The sequence below is a fragment of the Triticum dicoccoides genome, chromosome 7A (genome assembly GCF_002162155.2).
Source record: "Triticum dicoccoides isolate Atlit2015 ecotype Zavitan chromosome 7A, WEW_v2.0, whole genome shotgun sequence".
Classification (NCBI taxonomy): Eukaryota; Viridiplantae; Streptophyta; class Magnoliopsida; order Poales; family Poaceae; genus Triticum; species Triticum dicoccoides.
The window spans coordinates 269,646,453-269,657,577 of NC_041392.1; the positions used below are offsets into that span (position 1 = coordinate 269,646,453).

Sequence of the window (11,125 nt, forward strand, 5' to 3'; positions counted from 1 at the left end):
TTGTAGTTTCCACGACAAGTTTGTCGAGAAAAGTCATTAAACCATTGAAGAAAAAGCAGAGGAACTTCCAATCCAAAGAAACCGCAAGGAAGAAGTTACCTTTGGAAAAACAACATGATCTTGACCTCACCAATAGTGTCAACTCTATCATAAAAATGCTTTGCACACTAAGATTTTGTCAACAAATTCTCATGAAAACCTATAATGGACACTAGTTGATGGATCTTTCTAAATTTATTACCATCCAACCAAAAACTTGTGCATGCTCCCATTTGCATGTTGATATCATTAAGTCTCCACATAGATTGTCCTTCCTACATGTAACATTAAGGCTTCCACCCTTGCAACAAATCCCAACATGTGCCCGGTTTCCAAGTTTGAGTTGGCACAAAACTTAACAAGTTAAGTGTAGACCTATGCAATTAATACATTTTACTTAGCTTGGCATTTTACTTAATTTATACGATTATGCTTATACGTGGCATAATAGCGTATAGGCATTATGTCCTTATATCTATAGGTTATCCAGTTGCATCTATAGTTAATACTGCACCCCAAAATCGCTATCCAACATGCATCTCAAAGTATTAAGTAAAACAGAGCATTGCATCAAGCAAGGTGACATAATATCAAAATTATATTGTCTTTACCTCCAGCTCATCACCGAGACAACAACGCAACTATATTTTTATCCTTAGTGTCAATAACACAATACACTTTCTATTTCTGTCACTGACATAGATTACTAGCAAGGTTAAAACCAACTAAAATACACAACTCTCTCTTGGAGAGCATTCATCTAAACATGATAGTGCAAGACTAATAGGTCGGAGATCATATATGTCTATAAATTATGCAACAAAGAAATCATATGAATCCAAAATAAACCATATATAGATCTGACCAGAAAGTGATAGTTTATTACACCACAATAGATAGACCGATAACTAATTACATTGGATGAATCATGTAGGGCAGATCATATGATCAATGTATGGACAAACAAGGGAGACAACAGGACATCTAGATACTGATATAGTCCAAGGAGGACTACTCACTTATGGTCATGGTGGCAACAATGTTGATGAAGAAGGCTCTAGGGATAAATTCTCCCTAGGACAAAGTGCCGGAATTTGCCTCCATATTGGATCGTCAAAGAAACATAGGGTGGTGGTGGCAGAAAAAATTTCGATAAATAAAATTGAGGTTTTTGGAACAATGACGGCATTGGGCGCGACCTCAGGCTCCACAACAGGGGCATGATCAAGCTCCGATGCAACGGCGGTAGCAGGTGTAACCTCCGGCATGACTTCAACTAGAACTTCCATTGTTAATGCAGTGGAGTGAGGGGAAGAGGGGAGCTAGTGATGCAACGCCAGTGCGAGGGGGGAGAGCAACTGAGTCAATGTCAGTGAGGGGAGGTGGAAGTGCCATTGCGCCATATATATAGTCGGTTAATGTCGACCGGTGTCGTGGGAAATACGTGTTGGTAGCCAAACGGGCGCTAGCATGGGAATAGTCGCCGGCTCAATAAATGGAAAAACCAAAGCAATTAACAGCACATCATTCATAAATCAATTGAGAAATTGAAAATCAAAAAAGAGAAAAGAAACACATTTTTTTACTTGTAGCATTTCCTCGAGCACATTGGTGGCGTTTAGGGTTACGTCTGAATCCAGCTCCTCTTCGCCGCCAGAGGTGAAGGGGTGGCCGCACGGCTATGTGCGTCCATGTTGTTGGCATCAGGGTCGCGGGAGGCCGAGGGGAAGGTGTAGTGGTGATTGTAACCTTCTTTTTCCCCATGTTTTCGTGATGTCCGCCGCCTTGGTTGACGGCAACACTCCCGTTTGTTGGTCGTCGAGCCCAACTGTGGCTATGTGGTCGCGGCGTCACGAGTGGCGAGCACGTCATCCCCATCGAGGAGGAGTTTCCCTTGGCTGCTGGCAGTGGGTCTTCGGCGCCAATGAGGGTGGTCGTGAGGGCGGCAGGGTTGGGGTTATCCATTCACGTGGTCATTGTGCTGGGAACGACTAGCGGCCACGATGTCGAGGGTAGGGCGGGAAGGAGGCAGTCGAGTGGGAAGGCAGCGACAGCTCCCTATTTTCGTTGATAATTGGCACTCGGTAGCAAAAATGGGCTAGGGGGTTTGGGGAAGCTAAATTTAGGCAATTATACTTTTTAGGAGATTGGTGTTAATTCCCCAAACCAAAACAATTATCCCCATATTTAACTTTTAGGGATGGGCTAGATATGCCCTTAGCTTCTTTGAAAGAGCAATTAACATGTACTAATTAAGTTACTCTGGACCACAACAAAACTTGTCATAAGTTTCAACTAAAACTTATTTGAAACTCTTTCCTTCTCCTTAATACATCTTACTTTTTGTTCTTCCTTGTGGGTTTGTTGAGCTGTGCCCTCAGCAGAACCTCAGCGCTTGTTGTCACTCTTTTATGTTACCCTGCGTGTGTGTTGCGTGAACCTTTGTATCCTGTGAGGCTCTGACAATTGGCTGTATCTATAAAGCGGAGCGAAAGCCTTTTTCGGTAATACATCTTACTTGCAGTTCTCGTTCATGGTTCCAAAAGAACTTATAAAATAAAAAAACAATTTTATTATGCATAATAATTGAGAATGCCTTGCCGTAGCCAAGCAAATGTGGGCCCATAGGCCTCGACTGTGGGTCCCAACCATCCTAAGGTATTTTGCTGCAAAAGGAAGTGCTCAAAGGTAAGGAGAGAAAAAGATGAGGATAAAGCTAGGCGTTGCAGCTGCTCCTAAGCAAAGGGCTCATGCAAAGGAAGAACAAAGCTAGGGAACAAGGCATCACTGGCACGTTTGCAGCCAAAGGAAAAAAGGCCACCAAATCGATGAATACGATGCCCTTCAAATTCCAATCCAATCCCTAGATCGAGCATCGCCGCTAATTATCTAATCAACACTAGCCTGATTACTTGCACGGTTCCGGTGGAAGTATAGGAGATGCTGCACGCTGCGTGCGTCCATGAATTAAGAAAACTAGGTCTAGTGGAGGGCAGTTGTACGTGTTTGGTTCTTGATTGATTAATCAAAGGAGCGTTACGACAGCAAGAACCTGCATTAGCTAGTTTTTTTTTAGCATCAATACAGACATAAGCGCTTATATACACGCGCATATACTCACCCCTATGAACGCGCACACACACCCTACTCCTATGAACACCTCCGAGAGACTGAGCCGGCATATCATCTTGAGATTTTACGAAGTCACCGTAGGCGTCTCGTAGTCGACGGAAACGTCTCCTCCCACTGAAAACGTATCGCCGGAATTCCTGAAATAAATTCAGGATAAATGCGAGCATCAGGATTTAAACCCTGCTGGGTTGGGGATACCACTATCCACCTAACCATCTCAACCAGAAGTTGGTTCGCCCTGCACTAGCTAGTTGCTAGCGCCAAATCTGCCGGACAGATTGGCGAATGTACAGCATGTCTGTGACTCACAGATTAATCAGGTCGTGTCTCACGAGCATGTAGCATCAGATTCCGCTTTGGCACGGTGCTTTTGCTACCGTAGGTTACTCACTCCGTTAAGAAGTGCTCCAATGCTAAGGCACAAAATTTTCTTCTAATTGCTTCTTCATGATACAGTGAACTCTTTCGTCTGGCCTCATATAACTGTGAGCTTTGGACCTTGCCATCAAAAGAAACATCTTTACATCTCTTCTCCGAGTGTCCTTTTGCTTTGGCATGGTGGACACTATATCCTTCTCAAGAAATAGGGGATGTCCTTCTCATGAAAACTATAAAATTCCGGTGATTATATGTGTTTGGCCCGTTTTTTGGGCCAGACCAGAGCCCGTATGGTCGCTCGGCCCGTAAAACTTTTTATGATGGCCCGCAACCCCTCCCCCCCTCCCCCGGCAAGCGTTGCGTCACATCCGATGCGGCGCGCAAGCGCGCGGCCAAGCGGTACACGAAGTACATGCTGCCGGCGCCGGAGTCCCTCCTCCGCCACGAGACGGAGGAGTATGACCTCCGTCATGCGCGGCGCTCCTACACGGGGAGCTCTTCCAGCTCGGGGCTGCTTCCGGTGAAGAGGGAGAGGGAGACCGGCGACCTCCCCGCTGTCAAGATCGAGCCGGGGGAGGAGTGGCCGCGGCGTCATCGGGTCGGAAGACTACCTTGTCGGGCCCCATGCGGACGCTTTCGAGGCGGCGCTCGTAGAGCGCACTGCGCGCAAGCAGCAGGAGGAGGATGCGAGTCGCCAACGGGACGACGAACTCAGCGACCTCCTCTTCGAGCAGGCGCTCGCCGCCGACCGTGAGTTCCACTAGAAGCAGGCCGCATGGTGCCGCGAGCAGGAGGAGCAGGACAAGAAATACGTTGACCTTGTCACTTCCTACGATGATGAAGACGAATGAGCGCCGCCGCTGCACCCGGAGAGCTCTGGTGAGCTCCGATTTTGCCTAGTTAGGATACGATTGTAGTATAAATGTAGCGATGGTCAACCTATGTAGCCATGATCTAACTATGATGAAGGGACTATGTGTTCTTCAATTTCGCCCGCGAATGCTTTCTTTTGAAATTTACGGTTCCAAATACGGTGCCTGTTTGGCCGCAGTAAAATGGCCGCTCAAACCTCTGCTTTCTCGGCCCTTGTACCGTGTTTACAGTTTGCAGGTATAAAGGGTCTCTTATTGGACAATGTTCTCTTCACTATGCAAACTCTGCCAAGCTCTTTTGCCCTCTGCGTTATCATCATGGGATGTTGGAATACTTGAAGTCAGAGGAACTCTAAAATTTTCAAGCAAGGAGCTCCTACTGTCACAGCTTGGAGACACCGCTCAAAGAGGATCTGCTGCTTATCACTCACAGAATTAACAGAAAGTTCTTAGGAGAATTCAGAAGTTGGATTGAGCTACATCACAGTTAATTGTTTTTCTAGATTTTTTTTTTAAAAAGAGGAGGAACCCGGCTTCTGCATCTGGGCAATGCATGCAGCCACTTTATTAATTATTCACATAAGATCTTACAAAGTCATACAACAGTAAGACTAAAGCCACCGTTTAGGTAACATCTATCGCTACTCTTATCCAATTCATGAAGTGATGCTGACGGCGACCGCGATCGTAAGCCACCAAGTGCAGCGGGAGAGAGCTTGCAGCGCAGAGGAGATCCATCGGCAACTCACTGCCCACACGGTCAAGACGCCGTCCATCCACCCCTCGCGAACGTCGCCGGCCGAGGGCGCCGTCACCATGCCTAACGGGGCCACCGTCCTAGGTCCAGGTTTCTCCACGATGGCCGGAGTGGCGAGATCCGCCACGAGCGACGAGATCCGGCACCGCGCGGCCGACGCCATCGCACAAGCCCGCCGTTGACCGATCCCGCCGCTGCCGGGAGCTCGGACGCTGCCGGGAATCCCACACCCATGGATCTGGGCACCCGTGCACCGCCGCGAGTCCGCCGCCTCCGGGATCCGCCACACCGTCGAGAGGGCCGCACCCCGCGGATCAGGACGCCTGCGCCGCGGATCCGGAAGCGGGAGGAGAAGAGACCCTCCTCCGCCGCCGTCGCACGCACGGGCTTTGCCCGGCGCTGACCATCGACAACAACGGAGGGGAAGAAGGGCGTTGGAGGGTACTAGGCGGCTTCGGTGGCTGAGCCCTCCCGAGCCGCCCGCGGGGGAGACGACGTGAGAGGGACACGAGCCCCTACTCGTACACATGAAAGGCGAGAGTCGTTGTTTTTCTGGATTTCCCTAAAGTTGGAATTGGTTGAGCCCTAGGTTGTTGTTTTTTTATTTCTTTTGATTTTTGTACATAACTTGTTTCTGATTAATATATAATTTATCATGGAACAATTGTTCTACGGTTCAGTGTTCGAAAAAACGCTCACTCGGTAGAATTCTCACGGTAACACATGCCACAAGCTAACAAAAATGAGGTAAAGAGGGAAATCCGCAAGTCATGAATTATCCTAACCTTCTGTTGGATTCCAGTCATCTTGAAACCAAAAGAAAGAAAAAATCAGCCAAGGATGAAACTGAAAACCGAGATCACGGCGATCAGTCACACTCCAGTGCCGGGTGCTATTTGACGAAAACGAAGTTGGCGGAATCTGAAGCGGCCAGTTAACCTCGTTGCTTGCGTTGCCGCGTAACAGGGGCGCAGGCACTGTAACTTGCTGGAGAATTTCCAGAAGGAATTAATCGAAAGCCAGGGGCCAGCCGGGCAATAAACCGGCGCGCTTGTCAAATCGGAGAAGGCACCGAGCTCGGCCACACGTCCGCCAGCAGGCGAGCCGCAGACGACGGCGACGATGGAGTAAACTTCACGCCTCCCGCAGCCGATCTCCTATATATAAACACACCGCGCCCTTTTCCCCACTCCCCCTCCCATCTCTCTCTCCCTAGTCTACACCCTCTCCCTCTCTCTGTCCCTCTCTGCAAGTCGCCATGAACATTCCAAGCAAATGCACGGCTCATGGGCGCCACTTTGCACTTGCAAAGTGAGATAGGAAGCTGCGACCTGCCCTGCTGCATTTGCCACTGCCGTGCAAGGACGTCCCCTGTGAACTACAAGCTACCTAGCTAGTGCGGCTATTAGTTCGTACGTACGTGCTCGAGCCACTGAGCTGAGCTAGTTTGTGCGTGCGTGCTATTACGAGCTGTTGCCAGGTGGTCAGCGGCAGCTAGCCATGGAGAGGACGCCGGTGATGGTGAGGCAGGGCGGCCAGGAGGTGCTCAGGCAGCTGCCGCCCGGGTTCCGCTTCCGCCCTACAGACGAGGAGCTGGTTGTGCAGTACCTCCGCCGAAAGGCCCTCGCCCTCCCGCTCCCAGCTGCTGTCATCCCCAACGTCCACAACCTCTACAGCCTCGACCCCTGGGACATCCCCGGTAAGCCACGCACGCAGCACAAAGCCAAAAACACGGCCGCCGCCGACGACGACACTGCTGGCCATACGACGTGTTACATATATGCTAAAAGCTGCCGTTTGACTCGTTTCCAGGCGCGAGAGAGGGGGAGAAGTACTACTTTGCGGTCCGGCCGGCCGCCGGCGCCAAGAGGGGTGGCAGGACCACGACGGCGAGCGGGTGCTGGAAGCCCGCGAGCGCGAGGGAGAGGCCGGTGGTGGTGTCCCGGTGCGGCCGGAGCCACCTCGTCGGCGTCAAGAAGTCCATGGTTTTCGTCCCCCGACGTGCCAAGGGCAAGGGCTCCAAGGCGCCGCCGGCGCCGGCGCAGACCGGCTGGGTCATGCACGAGTACCGCCTCGCTCTGCCGCATCACCACAAGAATGTGAGCACTAACTAATCCTCCTTGATTGCTGAATTATTAGACGCAACTTGATTTAATCGATTGCCATTAATTTGTTCTTACTGCATGTACTGTGTCAGTATAGTTTTTTCTCCTTCCGAATAACGTTCTTGTACTTGTTCAACTGCACGTCTGCACTGCTGCACCTGTGTGTTAGTAGTGCTACTCCAGTCTCCAATCCTTAGCTTTGGAATTGGATGACAGCTCCATCAGTTGCAAAGCATAAACTGATAGAGTACAGTTAAGCAAGTACTGATAATTGAAGTTGCATGCTATATATAATTTTATGTTTAGGCTTTCACTGTTTGTATCCATGCCTCAGGTTTTGCTTAGATTAGGTCAGTTTTTTCAGATTGCTGACGTGTCGAATTGAACAGTTTTGCTGGAGTTCTCACGAATCTCCTGTATAATTCCTGCGTTTCAGACGTGTTTTTTTCCGGGTTTTTTTTACCTAGCTAGTTAACTAGCTAGCAGGCCGGATCATGCGCATATGTTCAACCTTGGCACGGAGCTGTCTTTTCAGCTTAACTTTGATTGTATCGACAGTTACCAACTACTTAACTCACATATACGGCGTCGACCATGATGTCAGAATTAGCGTAACCTAATTAACCAGCTTAACCATGAGGCATACATAAACTTCACAGATGACATAACCACTCTTGCTGAGATTAATACTTCCTCCGTCTCACAATATAAGAGCGTTTTTCACACTAGTATAGTATCACAAACGCTCTTATATTATGTGACCGAGGGAGTAACTAACAGTGTTTAATTAAGCTAGTTACATAGAGCAGGTAAGTGGCTACATATATAGGACGAGTACATAGGCTTCTCCGCTAGCTAGATGCATATACCTGCAAGCAAGAGAGTTCATCAAACTGTGACAACTTGCAAAACTGCCAATTATTTGACCTGACCAATGGAAGGATGGACGGATCGATCCTGTTGTAATTAAATTGCCTGGGATGGTAGTGGTCGCCGTTGCAATTTATGCTGATACGGAGAGGTGGTTGGTTGTACTTAACGCTGTCCTGGATGCTAGCTCTGGCCCGGCCTGTTGAGAATCCGTTGATTAGATCTTATTGTTGGGATTAATTAGCTAAACCTGCTAGTAATACACGTAGCCTAGCCCTCAACAAGAAGTTAGTTGCTCGACGACCGTATTTACATATACACCATCACCGGCCGCTGAGTTAGTTGAGTAGTAATTTACCGGTGACTGATAGTGAAAGCTTTGCTAGATAGAGAAGCATTTATATGTGGTGTGCATCTTCCTTGTATCCGGAAAGGAGAAAAGAGGGGGCTAGCTAGTTATCGACGGTCCAACTGCGCACAACAATTCCATGGCCACTACTACTGTTGCAAGAGATGTTTCGTCAAAGAACTGTTGCATCTTCTCCTCGCTTGGTCTGCACAGTGTGCCCTGCTGTCGATGCTCATCTACATGAATGAAAACCCTGTTTGCTAATGGAATGAGAGATTGGCTTCTAGCTGAAAAGTGTGCGAGGACGCGAATTGCACTTGCTGTTCGTTCGCAAGTCGTACCTCAACAGTGAGCTAGGGTCGTCAATCCATTCAAAATCAACGTAGCGTTTGGTTGCAGGAATAGTGTGGATATATAGGATTAATTCGTGGTGGTCTGTGGCAATCTCCTTTGATTCCAGTGTTGGAATGTTGGATCGCCGATGTAACTGGATTCCGTTAGTTCGTTGGATTAGGATTCCGTTCAAGATAGGCTGCTGTCAGTGAGTGCCTGGCTAGTTAGGATTCCCGATATCTTTCTTTTTTTGAAATGGAGGCAAAAGCGAACCATAGGAAAGGAATATGGTGCTATTGTTTGGATTGAGAACTAGTAGAAGTGATACTTTTAACCAGAAAATTATAGTACCAGGTTAGAAGTATTATTCCTTCTGTTTTTTACTCGCAAAACGTTGTTAATCCAATATTGCCATGAAAGGTAAAGACCCTAAATCCCTAATGTTCCTCCAATCCCAGAAAACGAAACACGCACTAGTTCTTTTAGTAAAAGCGTCGATTTTTTTTAAAAAAAATTGTAAACCAGTCTAGTACACGAGTAGTAGTATTGTCATTTACTACGTTATTTTCATTTTGCATCGGATTCTTTTTTTTTCCTTGTGCTGCATGCTTGCATTGCATATCTGCCATCAATTGTTGTTGCTGGAATGGAAAAGGTGTGCTTAATTAAGACGATCATCGCAACTTGCAGCGTTGCTGCTTGGCTGGGGCTGGAACTGAAGAGTGGGTAGTGTGCCGGATCTTTCAAAGGGACAGGTCGTCGTCGTCGTCCAACATACAAACGCCGGGCATCCACGGCACCGACGCGCGCCGCACGATGCCGCCATCGCCGTCGTCGTCGTCTTCCAGCTGCGTCACAAGCGGCGGCAGCTCCTCGGATATGCAGGAGGAGGTCAGCAGCTGAGAAGCCAAGCAAAGCTGCTGCATGCTGCATGCCTCTCCAAGAGACACTGACTAGCTAGCTTAGCTAGGCAGATTACGAACCAGAGGGAATGAATGAAGTGTCTTTTTTTTCTTGCTCCAACATTTGTTTTTCTCTCCATCTCCGTGCTCTCTCTTTCACCGTGTAATATGTAATGCAGTGTGATGATGTAGCGAGAAGCAAGTCGGCAACCAGGCATTGGGTGTTTGGTTAATTAAGAAAGCTTCTTCTGATTAGTAGCAGATGTACCACATATGTGTATGTATTACGTAGCAGAGATGCCGCACGCAGTGACCGCTGCATGCACGTACGTGTAATAACCTGCGAGCTGTACGTGAAATTTCTTCAAGGAAGAAAAAAATGAAAGCCTTTCTCGTTTTTACTGCCATGTTTTCAGTCTCAAGTTGTTGCTTACTCTGGATCGGTCTCTGGGCTTTGGTCACAAACTATACTCGCCGCCGTCATGTCATGAGACAAGATGCATGATATTAGCGAAATTTGTAAGGCTAATCAATGGCATAAATTTGATCATATGGGTTAACTATTATAGTTGACTAATAATTGAAGTGGTTCTCATTTGAGGTCAGTTGCTTACATGTTACAAGCTCATCTTTATTTAAATACTTGTGTCTCGAGCGAACAAAATATTTTTTACATAAAAGTTGTGTCTTGGCCAAAAAGGGTTGCTGTCATGCATGTGCAGTGGTCGGCTATATTTTATCACGTTGTGCGTACAGATGTACATGTAAGCTGGAGAGCATACGTACCGCTTACATACGCCCAAATTAGAGAAAAGCAGCATGATACCTAACGTCACGTGTCACATGACATACAAACATACATGATAATATTTATTTATATGTACCTATTCCACCAAAACAGAATGGGGAAGTATAATGCTGAACCGCGGAAATCCTGTTTCAGTAGTTAATATATACGAAATGCTGAGACAGAAAAAAATAACTTCCCCTCCCGCGTCACTCCTGCGAGGCGACAGGGAGGGCACCCCCATATTTCCGATGTCATTCTTCCTCCTCCTCCCTCACCGCGGTCCGAGGGGCGTGGTTGGGCAAAGCCCGACCAAGGCCGACGGCGGTGAGGCCTTGGCTTCCACTCACGCGTGGGTGGGCTGAGGGCGGGGGGCGATGCGGGCGGCTTCTCCATGGCAGGGTGTGACATGGGTGTTGGGCACTGCGGCACAGCGGTGTTGTGGTGCAGGGTGTGACATGGGTGTTGGGCACTGTGGCACAACGGTGTTTTGGTGCAGTAGTGACATACAGTGCAGGCTGCAGGGTGACGGGCATGTGCTTAGGCGTGCGGCGGCCAGATCCGGTTGACAGGCGGCGGGGGCTATGGAGACAAGGGTCAG

General features: G+C 48.3%; 1 protein-coding gene across 1 annotated transcript; it reads left to right on the forward strand.

Moving 5' to 3' along the window:
- The first annotated feature begins 6,347 nt into the window (after positions 1 to 6,347).
- On the forward strand, positions 6,348 to 10,144 carry LOC119327415 (NAC domain-containing protein 83-like). The gene is made up of 3 exons (XM_037600521.1): positions 6,348 to 6,877; positions 6,991 to 7,277; positions 9,526 to 10,144. The coding sequence occupies exons 1-3, from the start codon at positions 6,679 to 6,681 to the stop codon at positions 9,736 to 9,738; spliced, it is 699 nt and encodes a 232-aa protein (XP_037456418.1). The 5' UTR covers positions 6,348 to 6,678; the 3' UTR covers positions 9,739 to 10,144.
- The last annotated feature ends 981 nt before the right edge of the window (positions 10,145 to 11,125 follow it).

What these genes read in the sequence shown, in the direction of transcription:
- LOC119327415 (XM_037600521.1), top strand. Translation starts at nt 6,679, where the DNA reads ATGGAGAGGACGCCGGTGATGGTGAGGCAGGGCGGCCAGGAGGTGCTC. An exon ending in CGACCCCTGGGACATCCCCG is followed by an intron (nt 6,878 to 6,990) that starts GTAAGCCACGCA and finishes ACTCGTTTCCAG; the next exon opens with GCGCGAGAGAGGGGGAGAAG. An exon ending in TGCCGCATCACCACAAGAAT is followed by an intron (nt 7,278 to 9,525) that starts GTGAGCACTAAC and finishes CGCAACTTGCAG; the next exon opens with CGTTGCTGCTTGGCTGGGGC.